Genomic DNA, 26,342 nt, shown 5'->3' on the forward strand with positions numbered 1-26,342 from the left:
GTCATATCCCGTTATGGAAATTTTGTTGAAATTCGTTTTAGTCGTCCCAGAGTTAAAATTTATGCGCATAATATTTTCCATGCATATATGCATATATAGATATGCCGGGGAACAAAGTATTAATTATAGGTCAAATACCGTGACGTAATTATGATAAAGGAAAATGAAATAGAAAAGAATATCTGCACGCAACACGAATCTCTAAGAAACGTTTAAATTTTCCGGCCATAGGTTTGGTTGTTTTCTTTCATTCACGCGTTATTTTATGTATTTTTATTGACATTTTTCAACGGAAGTCGTTTGAGTGGTCTGAAATTTTGTAGCAATGGCGTATCATGCATGGTATTGAATACAGCTAATTTTCAAATTCAAGGACAAGCAGCACTGGTTCAGATTATTTTTTTTTAATTATCGAGGACAAAAGATCGCATTAACCATGTCGATGATACATTCCACAGAAACTCAAATATCATACACATCCTCGGACAAAATTAGAATATTGACTGACTTTTCGATAATATTATTCAGTCAAGGTTCAAAACTTCGCCGGGCTAATTGTATGGGTTGTATATTCAGTTCCGTTGAAACGGTTCAAGAGATTTTTCTTCTCAACGGAGATAATTCGATGTGACGTTGAGTGATTAAAATGGAAGCAATGATTTCTCAAGTCCAATGAATACAAAAGATCGGTGAATACCAGATTTTACTCGTTATAGTTTCAAATATTTGCACTGAAATCTGCGACATATTTAGAAAAATTTCGTACTTAACGTCGCATAAGCAAGTTCTAAAAATTCAAGCTGCTGTTCACGCTCTTGCAAACTTTTTCCTCATCGGTATAACTTCTTTAAAAAATTAACCGGTTCCTCGTTTTTCACCCACATGTCAATGTCAATTAATACTTGATCTGAAGATATACGGTCAACGTCGATAAGCTCTTTGAAATCAACGGATTATAAGAAACTGAAAATTGAATTGGTAAGAAAGAAAGACTTGGATCATCCTATCTACCGTATGACATTCTCCGATGTAATTCGGGGGATAAAACCTGTCGACAAAACATCGTTGATTGGATATTTTCGTATGGGACAATCGTGAGAAGATGACGTACGCCTGAGGCTATAATAAAAAGAATCTGTCGAACGTCGGCAGGCAGAGTTCGAACGTTTAATTGACGGTTGACTAACCAATTGTGAGACACAGATGACTTCGAGTTTAAATGCCGCGTTACGCACCAGGTTTGTCCTCGAAGCCGACAACGGCGACAAGCGCATACGTTACACGTGTACGTATTAAAAAATATTTGGCGGCTGCACGCCTCTCGATAGCTAAAGACCTCTCTCTTTCTCTCTGCGTCACTTGTTCCTCGTCGTCATCGCTCCCCCCTCCTCCGGAACGCGAGGCGAATAATGTGTACAAATAAAATTAATAAAACTCGGCGAGGAGGAGGAGGAGGAGGAGGAGGCATACATCCAATTCTCGACAAGGTTCTAAAATTAGAGTCCATTTCACGCCTGTCATCTCCTTACCCTGCCTGCCTCCTCCACCCCCTCCCCCATCTCCTCATTTCTTCGCCCGTTGGAATCCTTTATTCTTGTCACCTTCTCCAGTCCGGCCTCATGATTGGGAGCCGCGTATATATTTAGACACGGTTCAGGACCGTGCTGGATAATCAGGTCTCAGGTACCTAAGAATTGATGAATAAACTCCCCCTTTCGGAGTGAAGAATCGATAAACCCCATCGTTGCAGTTTTGATCCCAGTTTGAACCCCTAACACCTCGAATCTTATCCCAATTTAAGGTCAGGACAAAGAGTGCGGAGGATGAACAACTTTTCTCAGCAATTTCTTTCAAAATACGCACAATTTGATGACCTTCAAAATTTCTGCACCTGCAAAATTAAAGTTATTTAGCAAGCAGTAGCTTCTCCGCGATCATTTTGAAAGCAGAATTCTATGGAATTTTTTAACCTGCGTTCAATTATCTAGTGCCGATATTATTTGATTTTTTTTTCTGTGTCTTCGTTTTTCATTCGACAAAAAATCTTGAAAAAAATTTCGACGAGTCCTCTGTCCTCAAAGATACTTCGCGCTTTCGCGCAACCATTGAACACGTAATGCTGACAGTGAATTCTGCCCCATATTCTGTGAATGAGTTATACATGTATAGTTACAAGTTAAAAAAACCATACTACTTGGTGGCGTACTGATTTAGCTTAAAACAGACTTCGCGTCCGTCTTAAAAGAAACAACAAATACCCGTAGTTGATGATCGAATAAGGCATAAAAAAAATCCATTCGAATTTTTGCTTCCCAAGTTAATTTTTGCAGATTCAGAAATCTTGCGATTAAACGACTTCATGATTATTCCATCTCTATGCTTGCCACTTTTATACTGCCTTTAACAATATTTTTCGAAAAAACTCTGCAAAATTTCAAATTTAGGGGTTAAAAATAGCATTCTCAAAGCAAAAAAGAGAAACGCTCAATTAATTCATTTAACCAACGAAATCGAGATCAATTTTCTTCTTCAATTTTAATTTGCACCTATTGCATGTCCGTCCTCCTTTCCTCACGCCGACCAGATTAAAGTGCGGGTGGATATTATCTCGGATGAAAATTTTCTACAGTCTTGAAGCTGAAGCTGCAGTCAAAGTCAGCCACATGGCTCTTTGATGCTCGGTCAAGGTGAGTTAACCAGACCTCGGTTATCCTCGTTTGGATATTTTTAAACTCCTTGGTATTTCGAGTCCCTGAATTTCGGTTCCCGTCCCTGCCACCCAAAGAGCAATGAACTGAGCGAACGTTTCGAGGGCCTTCAGATTAGAAAAGGCAACCACTTTTGGAACACCTAAGTAGTCGACGCCACAACTTACTCTCCGCGGTACAGATTGCCGCTCGTTATTTCTTTGAAGTTCTTAATTGTGAAGCCTGCTTATCGATTGAACGCAAACAGCTAATTTCAATCAGCTTCGAGTAACTCTAAAATTTCACCGTTATGAAGTGAAGGATTATTATTGGCCTTAATTGATTTCCATTACTGTTACTTCGTCCTTACTATTTTTACTCGAGATTCTCGCGTGAGGGTGAACTTTGCTCAGCAAATTTTTGTCCTTTCAGGATTTCAGAACTCGCTGGATTTACTCTCATAAAACTAAGATTTAACTTAAAGAAAAAATCTCACAAAGGCCTACAACCGTATCCAAATTTTCAAATAATTTCACCCGACTCAGAATGAACGTCGTTGCCGGACGTTATTGCGTATTCGGATCTCGGAATAACGAAATATAGTCAACGGTTACTGATCTGTACGATGATTTTTCTGAAATGATAGAATTGAATCATCAGTGAAGATTGAATAAATAAAAATTTAGACAGTTGTTTTGCCTTGTTCTCTTCTTAACAAAAACCTGTCCGTACCGTGATGAATTTTTATTTACTCCCACCTATCACACTGTCATCGTTAACCTTGTATTATTTATGGGTAAACAATCTTCCGTTTCAATTTTCTCTCGCGACCCCGCGTAACCTGTCACGTGAGAATCCTCCGTTAAAAATGAAAATAAGAAAACCCGAGTAACCCAGAGCTGCGAATATCGTCATCTCGAATTCGATTCTACAAGCCACCGTTCCGCAATTAATTTTCCGTCCGCTTGGACAGATTTTTCCTACCTTCTTTTTCCTTCTTCTAATTGTTCGAAAAGATGGCTCAACCGCCATCGCAATTTCTGCGAAACAATCGAAACACCTCGCAGCTGTTTTGCGCGCCCCGCGAGGAGAAAAGTTTCCCTCGGGCTGTACGGAGCAAATTTGGGGTTGCGAAAGCCATATCCGAAGCCCGGTGACGCGGCAACAGAGGGCTACATAGGGGGTGTGGCGAATCAGCATAAACTTAATTACCCCACTCGCCTCTACTTTCCTTTCTTGAGCCAGTCAAGCCCGCGGCAGCGGCCCAGCCGGTAAGACGCCAGTCGCGAACGGGGCTGCGAGGGTTGCGGGTATTGATCGAACCGGCGGGTCGCCGCGACGCTGGCGTCCCTTCCGCCCGCCCCGCCGACCCGTCGACCCGTCGACCCGAAGTCGCGACGCCCGACGACCGACGACCGACGACGACCGACGCGCAACAGCGTTCTCCGATTCTTGATTCTTATTTGCGCGGTTTCAGGGCGGCTGGCTGTTGGGGGTTGGGACGCCTCCAAAGTTGGGGTGGTTGGATAGCGATGTCGATAGATTTTATTAATTTTATCCCGAGATAGGATAGGAGCACCGCCTATGACCACTGCACCACCCTTTGCCACCGTTATTTGATATGTTTTACTGGCTTACACTACGTACTGTAAATTAGGGGTGCGCGAAGAGTGGTCGAATCGAATGGAATATTCGTGTTGTATGTATACTCTTTGAAAATAACCAACTTGTGCCTACATCTCTGGACAAACCTCGTCAATCAACAAAGAATTAACACTGTTTCTTTACTTTTCAGATTCTTCCAATACAGATCTACTCACGTTACAACACCACGATTATTCGTCCGATTTCAATTACTTTTCCTATCTTACTTCGTTTATTATAATTAACTTTGAAATATGGATTTTCTTCCCGCGGACTCAGTTTGGTCCTTTAAACTATTCATCCGAGCCAGACCCTTATATTAAACAATTCGAGTATTTGAATTATAATTCTAGCGGCTAAAATCATTCAAATTGAACGGCTGCTCGACAATTTACAGCCCTTAGGAGTCACCGAATGCTATTCTGTGCTAACCACTACAAACGGATTCCGTCGTTAATCGAGGGGTTCGGTGCCAATTGAACTGAAAAGCAAACTGTTCGAAACATTCGAGTTATTCGAAATGCGGATTACTCGAGAAATTCGAATTATCACTGCACTATAAATGGCTTCTATGATTGAATTCCGTACGAAAACATAACATGCGGGTATTACTAAACGGAACTGTTGGATAATCAATTATTTAAAAAGCAATGTTGACGATGATTTGACAGTTTTATACCATTTGCGTCGGATGGCGACGGACGGTACTGAAGTCGCCAATAATAGGGCATCTACCCTGTTCGTGGATCGCGTATTCACCAAATTACTATGTTCGTAAGCTACCGCGATGAGAAAATATAAAATACTACAATTATACTTCGATTCGTTTTAATCGCTTCAAAATGGTTAAAAATTCAGCAGATTCGTGGGATTTCTCACGTTATTGAGAAACCTGTTTTTACACTGAAACACTCTTTTCATTACCCATTATTGCATCGTGAGATCTTTAATCGTTCAACATTGCACCGATATCGATTATCGCCAACAAACAACGTTATAATCAATTTCTAAGCTTCTATATGTAATATTTACTACTGTTATTATTTTTTTAAACATCGAAGTTGAAATTACAGCTTAGCTTACGAATGCTTTAGGAAAAACTGCAATAAAATCGTTTTCTTTTGGTAACCTTTGATCCTTGCACGGTGCCCAGCTTTTAAATGATTCGCTCAGTATGCACGCTTGTAGAGTAAAAAATCGACGTACACGCGATCCTCTCCAATTCTTTCTCCCATACGAATTCTCGGTACCGTAAGATATTCGTAAAACAAGACCGAATGTGCCGTCGGATTCGGTGTCAGTCGAGCTTATCTTTCGTATTTTGCATTTCGTACGTGTCTTTTATTTTCTTCTTACTCTACGTCTCCTCGTTTTTTGAAGAACCTTCGCTTCGCGTTCTCCCCCCATCTCCACCTGTACAACCCTCGCCCCCCTTGCGTATTCCATTGAAAATACTGACGTCTCGCCGCGCGGTTCTTTTTTCCCTCTCATGCGCGCTACAAGACACGTAAACGGGGGTTCACCCATAAATCCTTGAAATGGAATGTACCACATGTGCCCGTGGTATCTTCATCCCCCTCCCCACCACCCTTCGCCATTTTCTTTTCGTGACACCGGGTGACTTTTCTACGCGACCCAGGAGCTGGAAGCTCCTTCCAAATTATGCTCTTCACGCTCTTCGTCCTTTCTAAACCCCACGGTGAAAGTCGACGCATCGTTACCGGCGGGCTGCTTCTTCCCCTAATAATGCACGCGAAATTACTGCTCTTTGACAGCCAGAGAGAAAAGCAACGATCAAGTTCTTTGAGCCGTCTTTTTACCGCTGTTTGCAAGTGCGGCTTTAAACAACCTGAAACAAACATCGCATCGCAAGCCGGTCAATTCTGTCTATAAACTCGAATCAGGCTGAGGACGTTTAAGAAATATTAAAATACTGCGTGTTTGATTGTTTGAAGTAAAATAAACATGACCGTTTACCCGATCTAATTGGAAATGATTATTTTTTATACACTTTTGTATACCTAATTTCGCATAGACTCGTGTGACAACCGCCTATCTCAAATTTGCCCCGATTCTTTCGTCACCTTTTTCGTATTCTTACCCCATTTCTTTTTTTTTTTTTTCCTTATTTTCTACAACCTTCTTCCCGCGGTAATGAATCCAAGGGTGGTCACCACGAATCTGTGCCCAAATTGGCAATAGATAGGCCCGGTTACTTTTTAAGGTCCGTCCTTGCGACATTCTCAGGCAAGCCGCGGCGTATTCCTGAGGTTTTACGATCGCCTGTCGCCCCAAACTCTCTCATCCTGCCAAGATTTTAATCTAACTTCTGTCGTAAAATGCGATCACGCTTCTCCAGCGTCGCGACGCCGCTCCACGTGTCGGTTCCCACGCCTTTCCGTATCTATCCAAAATTCTCTACGCTCGTTTATACCATTTGTGTTTTCATAAAATAACCCACGGTGTTCCAATATTCATGAAACTGGCCTATTTTACCCTCTATCAACGGCGTTTCCTCTTCTTCGAGGTATTAACATGTTTTCGTTGCTCCGCTGCGGAGCGTCGCGATTCAATTTCGTCGCACAATATATTTGTTCGAATTCCGTACATCTCGAATCGTGTGAAAGGGAGGAAAGTTTTCTATTGAAAATTGTCACCCTTCCCGAGCAAAACTTTCGACTATACTCCCTCTGGGTTGATATTTTCTTTTCTGTTGTATTGTTCACTTTTTCGCGCATATATGGCAAACAAGAAAAGAATTAGAAAATCTTGGATTTATATAAATTTCATGTTTTATGCGACTAATTGACAGCTTTGTTTCTCTGTTGAATTGACACTAAGATTCTTAAAAAATGTTTGAACCCCAAAAGAACTCCACAAAAGTTGAGTAATTATTTGGACTTCGTAAGCCCGTTTATAAGGCTTCAGCGTAAATGTTTGTTGGAATTTTATAAAAACAAAATTACCATCTAAATTTGATGAAAAATTCACAGGTTAAATTCAACAAGCTCTCCCTTAACAAACTCCAATAAACATGAAGCACTAGCTTGAGATTATTTTCCTTTCAAATTGTAACTTTCCAGTGAAATGTTTGAAAAATAACTCATCTAAACGATCTCAAACTTTCCGAGAAAATTTCTGGAGAGCTCGACATTTGGGTGGAAATATATGCAGGTCCGTGTATTCATCGATCGTACTGTACGCAATACGTGCAGTCCTAGATTGTAGTAGACGATTTTTCTCGCGAAGAGTAATAAATCTAGACGTCCAAAACTCGCGTCAGAATTTACCTCTTAAGCCGGCAAAGTTCCAACGCGTGCACCAGCAGTGGCTAGGCACGTATCTCTCGCAGCATACTTTGCATACCGCCATCTTCTAGCTATACAGCCCCCTAAAATTGCCCGGAGACAAACAACCCGCGACGCGTTGTCTCAAACCGTGTCAAAGTTAATCACCGACATGAACGTTACGACTGAATAAACGAACACTGGCAGTCCTCTGCAGACCCCTTACTGAAAGAAAAAAAAGAAGAAAAAAATGTTTAACCGTGAATATAGGCAACAGTGCGGGTGTAGCATATTTCTGAATTAAGGAACTTACGTCTATTTGGCCGCATCCGAGCCAAGTCCGCGAGAAATTTCGTATAGAAAATAATATTATTCCTGACATTTGCTGTCACGTCACCAGAGCTGGACTGACATCCCATCACCCAAAGACGAGGCGTCATCCCTGCGCGTCATGAATTCATATCTCCGGATAAGAAACCGAAAAAATACATTGAAGTGGCTGAAAATGATCAGGAATTATTGTTGCCTCTAATGCTTTAGAATTTCGAAATTTCGATAAATCGGTTTATCGGTCTTATACGCATACATAATTGCCTCTAGTTGATAATACGAAATAGTATCAAACACTTTTAACAATATAGCAGGGTTGTCTTCTCTCTTCCATTTATTCGATGTATGATACATGTATATATATGTACATACATTGTAACGTTCTATGACGTTGCAAAAATTAGTAAGGATTCGTGAGCTTATTTGATGAGACAAATTAAAGGCGCAAATAAAATATTGTGAAAAAGCTTTAATAGCAGAGAACGTGTTTCTACTTTAAAGTCTGAAACAAGACTATTTTTACAATAATGTTGGTTGACGCAGCAACCTTATTCTTTTTAAAGACATAAGAGGTTTATATACTTCTTTTATCTATGATGACTACTAGATCATTAAAAGGGGGTAAGAAGGGTGATTTCACCCTTTGGTACAATATATATGTATATGTATTCTTTATTTTTTTTTTTTTTTCTAGTTCCGATACATTTTTCTCTTTCACTCTGTTATTGGAGCAGCGGTTAAAATTTCCCGAAACTCGACGCGCCGTCCGCGACGTGCGAACGACTGTTTTATCGCTGATTTTACGCGATTTCAAGTATGTACTTATAAACTCGATAGCCGTGAATGTATATGTACATTTTCACTCACATGGTTGGCTTCGTTTATTACTTTCAGGGCTAGAGAAAGGAAAAACGAAAATAAGTGCATGACTGTTTTCTCGTTTGTACGGAGATATTATTTCGGGCTCTTGTAGATTACTTCACTTTTATCTTTTATCGTCGGGGGGACGAAGATTGCATAGGTCGATGCAATAAAAGTACAGGACAAATATACACAGTGTGTATGTGTGTGGACTCATGGAATATTTATGAGGGATGACTTAGCGTAGATAACTATACGTAAGAACTGTATACTAACCGTACAAGTTTATAGCTTACAAACTATTTCATTTTGTCAGCTTTCCGCTTCATTCGTTTCTCTATGCGTTCAACGTTTCTGAAACGAGAGAGCAAAAAAGAATGCAATAGAAACACTTTTTACAGATCAATCATTCGCAGAAGCTGCGGTTCTTGCTGAAATTCGTGGTTGCGATAATCAAGAAAATAACACTCGACTCGTTGCATGTTGTCAAAATTGCTCAGAATGTCTCGAAACCTGGGATCAGGTGGTAACCATGCAAATCAACGACAGGCTAAAACAGTATAATAATATGAAGTCTTGACACCTGCTTGAGGTAACTGTGAACCGTCACTCCGCATGCAGCACACACCTCATAATACATCTCTGTCTCCAATGCTAACCGAGCATTTAAGCAAGAGTGACAGATTGTGGAAACTGCGTAGTTGGCGGTGTCTCGGTGACGATTCCGTCAACCGAAAGACCCGTTGTGATTTCTTTCTTTTTCTGTCTTATGCAAAGCATCGCGAGGCCTGCTTTTGAAATTTTCTTCGCAGCCGGACTTCCAGCTGTCCAAGTAAATCACTGCGTCTGTTTACGGCGCGTAACAGTTTCGCAACTTATCAGCCTCCAGACTCGATGCAAATTCATAATTGATCATGCAGGCGAGCCTAAAAGCCGCGTAAATGAGACCCGGGACGTTGATTCTTCGTTATGACAACAATTCTGCCCGGCTGCCCGTTTATCTCAGAATAATTAACATAACAAAGAAAACGGTTATGAAGATCGATCGATTCTCAAGCGTCACAATAATGCGTCCTGCCTTACGTAATTTTCGCTCTTACAGTTTTTACAAGCTCGTTACTGTCTAAGCGACAGGTGAATTAGAGAAGAGGCGCTTAACCGAGTTCGTAGAATGTATTTTGCATTAATTGGCTGGTTAACGGAGGCTGGGAAACAAACAAATGATAAAATAGACACTCAAGTAAGGCGTAATTGAAGAGAGTTGCATTGAATTAGAGATGAAACCGACCGCTAATTCCTACTGTAAGAACGTGAGGTCATTAACAAGCTCAAAAAGCGGAATATTATCATTTATTTTTTGCTGTATTATTTACTAACGCATGAAGCCTTAACGATCGCCTGGTTATAATTAATGACTTTTATAACTTCACCCGTTAATAAATTTTCTACAAACCAACTGACAATGAAATACAGTTTTCCCTCAACTCGCTGAGTTGATTGAGAAAGAAAAAAAAACATTCTGTATACAATCATGATGAAGGTTAACAGCAACGAACCTATTAAAGATGATTTGCAATGATCAACCCAAATGAGGATTAACTGATTACAGCTGGGTGCAAAATCTACTTTAGCATTTAAAATTTGTTCTTGATATTTTTCTCCGTTGTTATCAAGAGAATGATTAACCGTGGCGATAAAATTCAACTTGGATCGATTCAACCTACGTGTGCAAAATCTCAATATTACTATTCGATCAACCAGATCCTTGAAATGTAGAAACAAAAATTCATGAACGCAGGTTGACATGGTAAAAGGTCGAGTCCCCAATTCGCTTGTGATAAATGAAGATAACGGCGAGGCTTAAATTGAGCGTTAAATGATTTCTCACAACCCGATCTATATAATGCTGCAGTCGGTGAAATGCTTAGAAGGCTATTCTAAATACACGACGTTTATACAGTACAATGTACACATATATACTTTCAAATGATTAGCGGCATGCTAAACAACGTAAATACGTACCCTGCAAGCAGACTAGGCATACTCGTTGGTAATTGGCACGTTACCTACGCCCTGAGCGAACCCATTCGACCAATTTGATGCCCCGTTGATCGCAATTAGCCATCGGCTCTGTCTTAATTGAGTGCCAACTCGACTCGGTTATGTTGTGTGTTGATCCAGGAGGCTTGCAGTCAAGCTTATGAATTTCCTAAATTGGCGTCGTATCACTCGGATACTCTGATAAAAGTAGCATGAATGTTGAGGAGACATCAAACGGAGGGTTGAAAAATGCAAACAGTATTTGTTGCTTCAAGTTTCATTCAAGCAATATTCTTTCGGCCGGAAAAACATGTTCAAACTTCGAATTTCATTTGAAAAATCTTGACGATCATTAACTCTGAAGACACGGTATTGATATTTTATCATTTGCCAAAATGCTGAATCAAAAACCTATCTTTCGGTAAATTTTCATTTCCAAAATTTCATCAACGAACGAAATAAACAATGACACATCAAGCTTATCACTCAAACTCCTTTGTATTTTTGTTTTCCATGGTCTTGTTTCAATACTTTTTCGACCTTGTATACTGTATACGGTAAAAATTAATTACCGACAACGACAAGAATACCTCAATTTTGTATCCCTGAAAACGGCTGTCTGGAAATATCTGCAGTGTATCACGTGTATCGAGAAGATAATTTTCGTGTTCCCTCTTTTCGAAGCGGATCCGCCGAGAGGCCCCTTCCAAATGTCACGAGTCACGGTTAAGAATCATTCACCGCAGGGCCTTGCCTAGTTAATATTAATAGTCAGCTTGCTAGAGGCGCGAATGCAAACGTTGGAACCACGTGGCCCACAACTGGCAAAAGTAGCTCTCCGCATGGAAACGAGTTTCTTATTTTTTCTTCCATTCACCAATCGATAACAACACCTTGAGGTCTGCCTCTACCGAACGTGAACATTTTATCCGCCTCACGAGTCATCATCGGCATCATCATCATCATCATCGCCTTGCGGATGCGCGGTAGAAGTTCTCAATTTTTTACACGTTCGTTATAAATACCATTACAAACGAATGGATTTCAGGTCAAGACCAACGCCCAGTATCCAGGCAAGCGAGTTTATTTCTTCTCGCTTACCTAAACGATGAGGTAATTCTTGTGATAATATTTAACTCTCATTTATAACCCGTTCCGATCTTTTTCAAATTTAAGATTCCTCTCGCGCGTTGCCAGATCTCTCTGAATTATCTGGCGATTGTTCATAGTATTAGCGAATTATTGGATCGATAACACTCAGCGTGCGATAGTTTCTTTTAATAAAATTTATAACCCTTCCGAAATGAATTAAAACAATGCTAAACGTTTAGCTCAAGTGTTCGTCCCTCGAACTGAGCGATAATTGAAAAATCCATACCTCGGGGAAACGAACTCGAAACGAAGTCTGGCACTAATGCTGGTGGGACGCTGTCATGACGACTCTACAAGTGATTTATAAAATTGATTCCAACAAGGGGGAAAATCGCCTAATATGAAGGACATTTATAAATTGCAAAGTTGCCAAGTTGTCAATTAATGTAATTTCGTGATCAATCCGTGCAGTAAGACATTTTCTGTCGTAAAATCTTCCTCTATAATTCCTCGAGGGTTTGGAATTTCAAAACAGGTTGATCTTTCCTCTGATTTTATCGCGGTAACGCAAGAATCAAATGACTCTTTTTTTGTTTTTATTCTTTTCTTTAATATTTGCGGACATTCGGAACCCTCCATTCCATTCGAAGAACCATTCTCTTCTCATTCTCTACATTGCGAAGTTGTTCTCTACAGGGGAATATCATTCCCTAACCACCATTTACCCAAGTCCTTTTCTCGCGCCTTTACCAGTTAGCCAACCAGTCCTATACACCCTGCAGCAGAAGGTGTTTGAAAACTGGTGGATTAACTGCGCGACGATTGCCATTTCTAGTCCTTTAATTTGTTCCGAGAGTTAAGGGAAACTTTACTCCTCGTTAAGGAGCGAAATTGTTCAGGGGGGTTTTCACATTGTCCTGCAAACGATCACTTGAACGAGAGTGCCATTATAGGAACCGCGGTAGCTTATCCTTTTTTCTCTTTCTCTCTCTATTTACCCCAGAGTTACCCACCTAGTGGTAAAACCGAACTTGGAACGAGAAGACCGATCGGTATACCCAACTATTTGAAAAGCGAACAAGTACGCCTTTATTTAAACTCGGTCGTTTTACGTAACATTGTTTCATATTTCCCGCACGCACACATATCGTGCAGTCCTCGTTCATTTTATTGGCGAAGCGCATTCCGCTGGATGCATGGTTTTAATCGGCTTAAATTATTTCCTTCTCCTCGCACTATGCACGTGACAAAGTACACGTGCATGCATATATTATTAAGCGGTGCACTGTTACAGCAAACGCGACAACGTTAATAGTTAATAAAACAGAAATGGGGATACTACGCGAGTGTGCATAATACCCCACGACTAACACTCTCGAGGTCGACGCTAAACTTTATACGCTAATTACTAAACCGCTTAAGCTGGTCCTTTAATTACTTTGACAGGGTTCGCGACCCCGCTTCAACGACCACCGAAACCGCCGCTTTAAGACGACGTTTTGTTGTCATACCTGTAAACGGATATTCCATAACTTCGTTTATTGCCGTACGGGATATATAATTTTCAACATTCCTTTTCGTATTCGGAGTTTTTTTTTTTTATTCATCATCCGAGCCACTTTTCTCGTCGAATGATTCTTGATCGGTTTTTTTTTTTTTTTTCTTCACAATCTGAACACCATCTTCGATTGAAATTCCAATTGCCGCACTTTTCACAAACTTAGCGAAAACGACGCCACGCAGTGTTGTGTTTATAATATATACACATTTGCCAACTGACTCAAACATTTGGAGGAATTGGAATCTGAATCTTGGATTGTGAAAAAATTCATCAAACCTATCATGCAGGAATAAATAAGAGACGGAATTTAAAAAAAATGACATTACAAGAAAATATCGACTCTTCGTCTGACTATATTTTTCTGCCCTGGTGCTGTCACTCAGGTAAATCTGTAATATGAAAACATGTGATTCAGGTACAGCAATGAGGGTGTAGCGGAGGAGTCGACGCTGGTCGATGACACCCTCAACGGCAATCCTCACGTTCATGTACTCGACCGAGCCGACAGATCAAAGGGTCCAACATTGCCTCCGCAAGTTAGCGCCTCCTCATTGACGGATTCCGTCGGATCTATCCGCTGCACTCGCGGTCCAGATCAAACTGAAAGAGCCAACGCCACCTTAAGGGAGTACGTTTCTCGACTTTCGTTGCGCCCTTCTTATTGCTGATCGTTATGATATTTCCGTCGCGCAAATTTTGGTGATCAACGGATACACGGCAAGATGCCAAAAAAAAAAAATGTTTTATTTTATTAAGACCGGTTCTATAGTACCAAAAGTCCACAGCCATTCTCGCCAAGCCCGCGTTAAAGAAATCGAACTACGTCGTTGACGGTGTCTAATTGGAACAAACACAAATTGAAGGAATGCCAATTGCTATGGTTGACGTCAAGTGGTATTACTATTATGTGTATTCTAGAAATTGCGGATTCTTGTTTTTTGCAGCACTTGATCCTTTTTGCCAAGTCTGGACGCACAGTCTCTGTAATTACTCGCAGTTGGCTCGAATAACTGTGGCATTAACCATAGACTGTAACTGCCAATCTCGCGGTTGGAGATTATCAGCAGTATACCGATTGTACAGCGTTGTTACATTGAGCTTTAATTGTAGACTATCGTCGCTTGTCTATATATCTCTCTGTTTCTCATTCTCTCTGTCTTTCTCTGTTCACCACCCTCATCTATTTCACTGGCTACTTGTATACGTCTATATCCTTCACTCTGTATATCAGCATAGTTTATACTCTTCTTGCGTCTGTCTCTACGTTACGCTTAATACATGCCTGTACTTGTATAATATAGGTATTGAACTTTAATTCGTGCTTACCGATGCATCAGCGGAATTCGAGCAACCCAACGCTACCTTTCTTTGCATTCCTACTATTCATGTTCCAACAGTGACTCTTTCATACTTTTCACCATCGCGACTCTAAGCAATCCAAGACTGCCAATCCAAGTTGCTTGGCCTTTACAATAACCGACAAACAGCACGTACCAAAATAATGTAAAAAAAAGACATAGCATTTTTGAATGCGAATTTGACGTGTCAATCGTAGGTAACATCGTATCGTACTTGCGAAATTCAACGAAACGTGAAACCTCGGTGAGCGATGTCTCCTTACTTCTATAAACAATCGTGTACGTCAAGTGTTCGCAGCCCCGTAAGAATTAAATCAATCCTACCTTGGGTTCACCCAAATGACCCGTTGAATTATTTTCTCGGTACACGAAGCTCGTAAACTTTTACAACCCTCGTGTATAGCCAAAGGTTGTAGGCTGGCTATTTTAGGACGAATAGGCAAGGGAAGGAACGGAAAGGGGATGGCTGAAAATTACCGGTTGATGGAGCCGCAGCGGAAGTTGAGTCGAGTCACCTGGTTGTCTGGGAAATATACATACATACGTACATGGAACAGGAGTACTGCAGGTTACCACTGTTATCAACCCCGAGCCCGGTATGTGTATTGCAGGTACGCGGTAGATTGCGTCGGGGTTAAGTATTGCCTGTGGTAATCGAAGCAACGATTGCGGTGAGCGAATAGCAAAACGGTTCAACGCCCTGTAACTGGCACAAGTCGCGATCCTCCGGTGACTTACGGATATGAAGAGCAAGTAGAATGACTCTGGTTCGAATAAGTCAGCGGTTTTTCCTTTCACTTTTCGCTATTTTCTTGAAACTCGACAAACGCGATTCCAAACACTTTCGCAAAACTTCGCCAAGTCGCACTGTTTGACAATATCAGTAATTATAATATGGTAGAAAGCAGCATACAGTTTGACGTACGAATTAGAGCTTACGTCGCACACTGATGCATCGATGTCCAACTATTTTAATATCGGTGATCGATAAAGTGCCGACGCGCCGATTCCTAGATCATTTCACAATCGAAACCAGTCATCAGACAAAAGCTCCTCAGACGTTCTTATCTAGCTTTAGAGTGAAACTTGCGGTAAACTATTGGCATGCCTCTGGAAAGAAGTATCGACAATAAACCCTGGACTTTTATTCTTCGTGCATACTTACTCTTCTTTCCACCCTCGAGGATCGGACTCGGCGGGGTAAAGCAATGAATCTGAGACGCGGAATCAAACGTCGGTCCCGAACATAGAATTACGCTTGAAGTTCGCGTCGGGTGATAGGAGATTTATAAAATGCAAACTGCAATAACTTCGGCGTTATCTAATTTAAAACAGCGAGCCTTTGGAGTAAAAAGTTTTCGACCAACCACCCGAGCGCCCTGTACGTTCGTCGAATTTCTTTTCGAACCGGGCTGCGACGGCGTTTGAAGCTAGGTGGTGCTTTTAGACGTTGCTTTTCGCCTGTGTTAACGCTTATTCACTTTAGCCGCTTAGTATACCCTGTACACCTTGATCCTCCGCCATGCCCCGAATTGCTGTTTCCTTCTATTTGCGCCCGGTAATTACTCGACGCTGCACCACGGCGAAACTGTGGAGCTGGTACTTCACGTCGGGAAAACTAGTCCGACACCGAGCATCGTCAAATTTATCTTGTAGATACACCTCGGCGTGAATTCAGAGCTTTCCTATCTCCGCTCACGCTCAACGTTGGTACATTCTGTCAGATGCAGCTCTTGAAAATGGCGCCGTGTTATACTTACCTTCACGCTTTTATGATAACCACCTCTTACTGCCTGTGATATTTACGCAACTTCGTATCTATATCTTTGCATAGAGCTTTCGTTTGGGTTTTCTTACTTTTTTCGTCTCAAATATTCAAAAGTATAATTCTTATTTATACATTATGCAACGAATTTTGCCGCTTTTAGCGATCCTGCGTAAGTTTCTACCCCTGGATACAAATTCAGTCGAGTTGTAGTTGGTTTCTGGAAAGCCTTACAGTTGGTCGAATTAAAAAACAAAATATTTTATCACAAGAGTTAAGAGACTATTGAAACCTGACTTGAAACCTAAATTGAAACCTGATCAACATTTTATACAAATTTTTTATGACGACGATTACTGTTTTTTACCCCGAAGAGTCAGGTTTCTTGTGAGCGAATTCGCATTTTCTCCCGAATCTTGTCAAAGTTAACGCAATTATACAACGAGTTCCCTAAAATCCACGTAATACGTTGACTGAAAAATTTGAAAATAAAAATCGTATTTCAGCTACTGCGAGAAGCCTGACAACGAATCAGAGATGGGTGGAATACCTCACGTGGAAGGTGGGCTGAACAGCGACCTTTACGCGGTTCCAGTAAAACGTCGTCAGCCAAAAGAGCACAAAGACCAGAAGGACTTGCCGCTGCAACCGAGCACGGAGAAGCTGCCAGCGTCCGAGGACATCGACGCGGTTGACTCCGAGGACAAAGACGAGAATCTCCCGCCGGGATGGGAGAAGCACGAAGGTCGGTACCACCCAGGGCCGGCCGGAATCTCCGGGCTATTACCGTCCCATTAATTGGTAACACTTACGAATTGCTTTCAGACAACGACGGCCCGTATTATTGGCACATAAAAAGCGGCACCATCCAAAGAGAACCACCCGAGGCTCCTCTGCCTTCGAAATCAGACTCTCGCAGAAGTTTAGTTAAGGATAACGATAGTGTAAGTTTAATTTTTACACTTAATGAAGTTTGTCTTTACTGGCAATGGAAGCGGTGGCCGTTAACAACGTTACGAATACTCTATTCAGATAAACAATTTTCACTCGATCGGCGGAATGGTGAACACTGTCACCCGCAGCAACACAAGCTCTGCCCTTGATCAGGATCTGGAGAACAAGAGGAAAGAGGATCTAGCTCTCAAGTAGGTTTCGCTTCTCGAAGTGGATACGACGGCTGAAAGAGCGGATGAATTTTGAGAACTTAAAGCTCGACGACTAATTATTCCATTCGATTGTTTGTCTGTTTCATTAAAAAATATGCAGATCGGACTAGAGTTACGTACATTTTTTTATATATGTATACCACCTCCCTCGGTGACATGTATTGCATCACCCGCACTACTTCTGCTAAAAAAACAAATTTATTGTTGGATAGTTTGCCCTCTTCGCTGCATCCTACTTATTTTTTTAATTATCACATTTTTTTAGTCTGTTAAATTTAAAAAAAAAACTGGTCAAATTTGAAATAAAACTCGAACTTCAAATCGAAACGGTTGGCATTCTGTTGAAAGAATGAAAAACAATAGTTTGGATATAGTAGAAAATAAATTGCCAAAAATCGTCTATTCCTTCAGCCATTTACTCGTATACTACACATACCCCCTCAAGACGTGTCGATTCACTCGAATCCCGCATCGTCAACCCCTCACCGCCACCATTTTATTGTTGCCAATAATTTACAAAAGTTTCAATCTGCCCCATCAAAGGCGAAGGAGTTACCCAGCTCGCGTCGACACCGAGAGCAGAGACAGGCCAATAAGGTTTGCGGTCCGTTCGTTGGGGTGGGTCGAGGTGGCCGAAGAGGATCTGACCCCGGAGCGAAGTAGCAAAGCCGTCAACAAGTGCATCGTCGATTTGTCACTGGGGAGGAACGATCTGCTGGACGTTGTCGGAAGATGGGGAGACGTGAGTGTGCGGATAGATCTTTTCGGCATTCGTCTTGTATGCTTTTTTCCTCCGGCTGCTTTCATTCATACACCCCGTTTTGACCTCCTCAGGGAAAAGACTTGTTTATGGACTTGGACGAGGGTGCGCTTAAGCTAATAGATCCGGAAAACCTGACGGTACTCAATACTCAGCCCATTCATACGATCAGAGTGTGGGGCGTTGGAAGAGACAATGGACGGTGAGTACCAATCTGCCGGTCATTATTACAAAGTGATAAATCTTCAATTGTCAATGCGTTTTAACGTCGACCTGAACAATCGATGATTTTCGCCACTTTATCGGGAAATTACATTTATTCGGAACCTCTTTGTTCCATACGATTCTGTCGCATGGAAGCCGGAGTATCGATCAGCAATCGGTGTATAAATGTAACCATTTCTGTGCTTGATAGCGCTCGGGTTTAGATACTCGTTTCGTTTACATTATAATCGCCTGTGTCGCGGTCGATCGCATTAAGTTTTTGTATACATTTATAATCACTTGCTACGTAATTCGGAAGCATCATTAACTTCGATGTTTCTTCCATGTCTGCCTTTGACGCGGATGGACACAACAGCGAAAGGTAATTCAAATACTTGAACCTGCATCGACACAGACTTTTCAGAAAACTGCATGGAACTGCTATTCTCCTGTCTTGCAAACCGAGCTGGATTTAGAGAAACAGAACAAAGCATTAACCCACAAACATAGAAACAATTTACTGCATTTTGGTGAACACACGGAAACGGAGCCACATCCGTCCAGACTATAAATCATTACTGCATCGTGCTTTGCATTAATTAAATCCATAATATACACGGCCGTATCTTCGAGACTTGCTCGATTTTCCGGCTCGAATCATGTAGCAACGCCTTGTGAGATGGAGAAGTTTTAATCGCACTTTTCTCTATTTCTCAAACCTAGGGACTTTGCGTACGTCGCCAGAGACAGATCGACGCGAAGACACATGTGTCACGTGTTTCGTTGCGACATGCCGGCACGCACGATCGCCAACACCCTTCGCGATATTTGCAAGAAGATTATGATCGAGAGATCGCTTCATCAGAATCTTGCTAAGCCAGTTGATATTAACGGGAGAACGAGTTTGGCAACTAGACCGACTAATCTTCCTACGGAACATAGACGATTCCACAGAAATGGTCAGGCCCTAGTCAGTAAGTATTATAGTTTTTTCTTTTTTTTATCATGTCTCTGCAGAAGCTACCTCAAAATCTAATCGTTTTGTATTTATACCTACTGATTTATGTAAATTATCGAAAAAACAACTGTTCGCACGAATAGTTCTCGTATGTTGAGGGGATTTCTTAGGTCAGAGCAGTAGAAAATGATGATTTTATTGTTGCTATACGGCTAGACTAATGAACGGAATAAAATGAAACAAAATGCATTCGAAATCTGAAAATTTTCGCTTTATGACTAGAAGAAGAAAATTTCAATTGTCTTAAAAATTAACTCCTGTACGTCGCGTCGATTCAAGTGGAGCTTTTCAGAAACGATTAGTAAAATGGGAATCACGTTTGTAGGCGAACGGAATATCCGAAATACTAGAACCAAAACTTTTTCGAATCGTCGGTGTATCCTCTGAGGTCCTGTGTGACGAATTTATTATTTGATCTTTTGTTTTTGAAAAATTAATAAAAACGTCCCCGACAGTCTAAAAAAAAACACGACTTCCGATGAAAAAAATTACAGCTAAGCCAAATTTCAAATTCAAAAAAATCCGATCCGCAGTAGCTTAGAGGATATATTGACGATTCTTAAAAGTCTTTGTTTTTGTGTTTAGGATATTCCGTTCGCCTGTATAAGTGGTTCCCGTTTTCCTAATCGTTTTCTATAGATCTCCACTTGAGCCGACGCGACGTATAGAAGTTAATTTTTAACATAGTTGAAATTTTGTTTTTGTTTTCTCACGTGAAAATTTGCAGCTTTCAAATGCATTTTGTTTCATTCTATTCCGTCCATTAGTCTCGCCACAACGAACAAATAAGATTATCATTTTCTACTGATCCTACCCTAGGAACTCGCTCAAAAAGAACGTGATAAAACTTACGCTTTAAGAGGAACTTTTAATTGGCGTGAAAATTCATCTTACTACACAACATTATCCCGATATGAAAGAATAAATTATAAATATAAAAATGTATGCAAATATGTCGATAAATTTTAGACTTATTCTTTCTGTGCCGATTTCTTTTTCAGCACAATCTTTCCCGACGCCAATGGAAGAGCCGAAGAAAGTATTAAGAGCACAATACCTAGGCTCGATGCAAGTTTCGCAAGCCAGCGGTATGGACGTGTTGAATGACGCGATAGATCATATGGTAACAAACACGCCGAATGATCAGTGGCGAAATGTTAACGTTGCAGTGGCACCGAGCATGATATCCATACTGACGCCAAATGTGAGCAATCAATTTTTGTCTCGCATAAAGTAGGAGCTCGATTATCCGAACCATGACTTGATTTATTCGCACCTTGGTACCAAAAATACATTCTTGTACGGTTTTGCGAGAACCGCACGTCTTCGAGTAAGCTCAAGCGCGTTTCTCGGTCTTCCGATCTGTGGATTCAAATTTGTGTCGTATGTGGTATCAATTCCTAAGATAAAAATTGCTTTTCGGTTATCCGAACCAGGCTCGGCCCCAATTAGTTCGAATAATCGAGGTTCAACCGTAACAATGAATATTCAACTTTGCACGATCGTTAATTAACGGAAATTTTACCGTCGAACAGGACGACAAGCTCATAACCGAATGTCGAGTTCGTTACCTGTCCTTTTTGGGGATCGGCCGCAACGTGAAACAGTGTGCCTTCATAATGCATACGGCTCAGGACATTTTTATCGCACACGTATTCAACTGCGAACCGAGTAGCGGAGCACTGTGCAAAACTATCGAGGCTGCTTGCAAGGTAGGTCATAAATTCGTCAAGAATCGCTTGACGCTATTGATGCGATTATCGCAACTCATCCCCCGATTCCAACCACAGTTGAGGTACCAGAAATGCCTAGACGCTCATCCCCAAGGATTCAGGAATGCAACCAGCCTAAACACTCCTGGAGGACGGGGTCTTGGAGCCACTTTGAAGTCTCTTGTCGGATCTCTTACTGGTCGAAGAAATAAGCAGGGTGAATCCTGAGATGAGGCTCTCTCGCTGCAGGTAAGTTTTCGCAACGGCGTATCCGGTGTTCTGGATCAATTACCTTTATCCGTAAGGCGTAATAATATACTTTGAAAAAACTGGGAAGTGCGAATTTCCGAGTTTCCCTGGAAAGCAGTATTTTACAAGGTGATTTCTTTGTTGAAGAAGGTTTTACTTGTAATTTCGCAGGAACTGTGGCCACTACCTGCAGAGCGAGAGGTAATAAGACACAGACATCTGCAGTCCCCGTTGACCCTGAAATACTTTGGAGGATCACCGCCTAGTGCATCTCTGCGGTCACTTCTCTCGCCTTCGTTGGATACAAGGCGCATACAACTTGCACGCTGGGAAAGCAATCCTTAGATAAACGTACGGTCCCTTCTTTCAAAGATGAATAATTTTGAAAAGATGGCAAGAAAGAACAGGAATGGAAAAAGAAATGAGAAAAATAATCCCACGTCAAGATTCCGGCACTGATGTTGTGTCGCTGCCCATAAGACCTCTCCTTCAGTCCCTAAGATAAGAGAAAAAAAAAAACAAAAAAAAAAAATATCGTGAATTCAGCAACGTGCTATATGAAACCTATAAACGACAAGGCTTAGTGTTAATATTACATTGCAGTTTCTGAGTTGATATAAAACGGATAAAGATATGAAAGAAGCAAAATACTCAACACATCCGCAGCAATTGTTTAAAGTTTTTTTTTTTTACATAAAATTTTAAGGTTTTTCTATTTCTTTTTTTTTTTTTGTTTGTTTAATATCGTACTCTTTTATTTTTTTTCCCCATCCACGTAAACATATATTAAAAGCATCACAATCAAGATTAGACTTTTTTTTGTAGTTGAATTAAAACGTAGATGGTGCAACTTGCCTGTCAAAATTAGTCGTTGGCCAGAAGAAAATTGGTAAGAGAATCAAAAATAACAACGCATTCGACATGCGTGTCTCGTCTCTTACAAAATCATATGATCGTGAAAAAAAGATGTGAAAAAGGAAACGAGTTAAAGAAAATAACTGTTCCTACGATCTTATATTTTTCGTCCCGCTCTACAGACAAACGATGGTTTCTTTGATAATTAACGGTAAGAGCTAAATGAATTGAATAAATATCACTGATAATTTTCACGATACAGAAATTGCTCGGACATTCCGTGAAGCTGTAACTTTATGATAATGACATAAAATTTAAACAGCTTCTCAATTTTAATAATCATCACGCGCGTCAGACGCCGTATAATTATATCAAGTAGACAAATATGAATATATATTTAATATATATATATATTATATATATATATATATATATATAAATACATACGTATATAAGATTTATATTAAGTACTGGTTGTAAATGAAACTAATAAGGAAAAAATCAAAAAGAAAATTTTTCAATGTACCCTATTGAATTAGCTGATTAAATGATATTATCGAACTTTTCGCGTAATGCAGTGACCAGGCAGAACGACCTTTGCGTTACTGAAGAAGAGAGAAGAGAAGAAAAGAAATTAAAGAAACAAGGGAATAAAGAAAACCAAACAAAAACCACACAAATAAAAAAAGAAAATGAAAAACACTAAATTCTGTACATACGAGGAACGAGTGATTAATTTAATAAATATTATTACCATACGATAATGTAAGTATTAGGATTAATGAGAAAGAAAGGGAAAAAGAGGTGTATAAGTTTATAATATACAGAGTATCCACAAGGCATTTGAAAAGCTACATAATTATAGAGCTTATTATATATTCTTGAGTGTACAGTACGAAAAGGAAGATCGAAGTAAATCGAAGGGAAGAAATTTCAAATCATCACACTACACTGCGTAGGGATAGGTGTTTATTTTTTAATGCCAGGTTAATTAGGGAGAGCCTGCGACGAGGTGATATGACAAATATTAGCGTGATCAGCAGAGTGTCAGAATGTATCAACTTTGAAAGTGTGTATGTAAAGAAGCTATACGTATAAGGTAGTAGTGTTATGAATAATTACGGAATGAACAGAGAAAAAAGCGAAGAAAAAAAGAAAACAAAATTGCTATCAAAATATCTCTCGCATATATCCTGCGTTAATTAATAATGTTCAGAGACGAATTAAATCGCAAGATCGAGCTATAACGGTACATCTACAGTATGTGTATGTACATACAAGTATATTTATATACGTGTAATGGGTATGTGTATTATATTGACATTATACTTGAATTCTGACTGCTGTGAATGCATAAGACACGTATATTATGTATATTTACAAATTTATGTGTATAAACACATATTATTTGTGGATCACGCAGCGTTTTCTTTTTATATTCGAACGAAACGGAAGATAATATTAATTTATGGTTAAATATATATAATATATATGATATATATATATATATATATATATATTATCACATATAAACAGATAAACGCTATGAAAATTTGAATATAAAAAGCTAGACGCACCCTTGAATTATAGTATAAGGATTACGTATATAACAAATCGTATAGGTTAGTAAATATATATTATACGTATCCTATATATCTAACCCTAAATTGAAACGCGATTGATTGATAATGACATATATTATACATATTATAATTATTATGTATTACTGTAAGAATTGTTTTTATTATCACAGTAAATTGATATCGTGCTGCAAACATACATAGATGTAATAATAATAATAATATTTAATAACAACAAAAACATGATATTTGCTACTGTTGCTGGTTGCAGGGAATAATATTATAATGATATTCTAACCGTGACAAGTAATATATATGTATATATATTAATTGTATGATTATCATTAATTTTATTACACTGTAACTGCTGATGTTTATAATTACTGTTACTCTTGTTGTCACTAATTGTCACCATTTTTTACATTCATTTACTGCCAGTTACAGCTGATGACACTCGCGGACAAGTACCGTTATTGATTATAATGTTACCATTCGCATCGTTGGGGCGAATTTCATATTTACCACGATAATAACACGCATATAATGTGTAAGTACGACGAGGAAAAATATGGCATGGCATGGGGCTTATAGCTTTTCAGGCAAAAATTAAACGGTGCAATTCACTGCCATGTATTCGCAAATATTGCGTCCAATTCAAGCAATTTTACAACAAGTTGCAGAAAAGTCAGGACAAATCGCGACCAGTGGGTTAACTGTTGCTCGAAAATTCGAAATCGTTAATTATAAAAGCACACTATTCGCGTGAAATATTATCAACTATCAATTGACACAAAATTCAAGCCATGCCAATTATGTATGATGGATTATTCTTGTACAGACAGCTGGGGATTCTGTTATAATTGGATCCGAAATGTAGCAATGGGCCAAAATAAAGAAAAAAAAAATCATTAAAAAAGCGATTACAACGGCTAGTATTTCTCAATATTGACGGTATCCAAATGTTCCTATATAAATCGTTGCAATTATACAGATGAATTGCATAGCTAGATAAAAAATAAAAAAGTAAAGCGGAAAAAAATAATGGAGAAAAGAAAACTGCGGTGCCGCTGACGAGAGATAAAAACAAATTAATTAAGTTGAATTACCACAAATAAAACGGAACAAAAGATGTGAAGGGTGAATAGAAAAAAAAAACGAAAAAAAAAAACAGACAAAAGGAATAAGGACAGGAAAATACTTGTTGTTGAAATCAGAAATAGTGAAAAAAAAAAAATGAATAAATAAGTTAATGTTTTGCAAAGGCTGTTACTGCGAAGAGTAAACTTGTGCGGGACCCAGGACGATGTTTCTATGTAATATGCATATATGTATAGTATAAGCGAATGAAAAGGTCAGAGAAAAATCTGCGTTCTCTAGGTTAACTAAATTAATTGAATCAAGTAATTAAATAATGAGAGAAATCGATTATTATTGTACATAATGTAACACGCTGATCGCCCGCCTTTACTGTAATATTACACGACATATATATACATATATATATATATATATATATATTATAATATATATTATAATATATTATACTATTTATATTATTATATTATATTATTTATCATATATATTATAATATATTTACCACAAAAAAATGCGCCGCTCTTGCTGTTATAACCAGCTAGATGTAACGATAACGCAATGTGCCCGGTTTTGAATCCGCACTATGATAACATTCATTTTGTAATCTTTTTCGTTCTTTACATAATATATTCAACAAAGTCATTCTCTCAATTTTTATGTACATTATAGATTTGAGATACCCATGATGTATGAACAATAAGGAACCGTTACACGCTGAGTGTGACACGAATGCGTTAAATTTGTCTTTTGAGAATCTAAAATGCACCGATGCAACCCACAACAAGATATCCCAAAATACAAATTACCTGCAATCTGTATACCGGTATGTTATATGACGTTCAGGATGTGATTAAATGTATGTAAATATTATAAGAATTAATACACACACACACACACACACACATATATGTATGTATACATATATTTGTATGCGTCTGTGTGAATGTGTGTGCATGTATATATTCGTATATATTCGCGCGCACACACAGAGGCATACAGGCGTACATATATATATATATATACATATATATGTACATGTATGTATGTATATATATATATTTATAGATAGATATAAATA

At 39.4% G+C, this 26,342-nt stretch overlaps 1 protein-coding gene across 9 annotated transcripts in view; it reads left to right on the forward strand.

Moving 5' to 3' along the window:
- Positions 1-25,471, forward strand: part of LOC107225353 (protein Fe65 homolog) — a 191,496-nt gene extending 166,025 nt beyond the window's left edge. For 7 of the 9 annotated variants that reach the window (XM_046744144.1, XM_046744143.1, XM_015665784.2 and 4 more), the window contains 12 exons: positions 13,918-14,130; positions 17,132-17,370; positions 17,451-17,569; positions 17,658-17,770; positions 18,335-18,533; positions 18,626-18,753; positions 19,132-19,137; positions 19,479-19,729; positions 20,775-20,977; positions 21,309-21,485; positions 21,564-21,734; positions 21,906-25,471. In XM_046744144.1, coding sequence (XP_046600100.1) covers positions 13,918-14,130; positions 17,132-17,370; positions 17,451-17,569; positions 17,658-17,770; positions 18,335-18,533; positions 18,626-18,753; positions 19,132-19,137; positions 19,479-19,729; positions 20,775-20,977; positions 21,309-21,485; positions 21,564-21,713 — 1,798 coding nt within the window. In that variant the 3' untranslated portion in view covers positions 21,714-21,734; positions 21,906-25,471. The remainder of the gene's footprint in view (positions 1-13,917; positions 14,131-17,131; positions 17,371-17,450; positions 17,570-17,657; positions 17,771-18,334; positions 18,534-18,625; positions 18,754-19,131; positions 19,138-19,478; positions 19,730-20,774; positions 20,978-21,308; positions 21,486-21,563; positions 21,735-21,905) is intronic. The other 2 variants (XM_046744146.1, XM_046744147.1) reach the window with 2 other exon arrangements.
- Positions 25,472-26,342: the final 871 nt, after the last annotated feature.

The sequence above is a fragment of the Neodiprion lecontei genome, chromosome 6 (assembly GCF_021901455.1).
Source record: "Neodiprion lecontei isolate iyNeoLeco1 chromosome 6, iyNeoLeco1.1, whole genome shotgun sequence".
NCBI classification, from domain to species: Eukaryota; Metazoa; Arthropoda; class Insecta; order Hymenoptera; family Diprionidae; genus Neodiprion; species Neodiprion lecontei.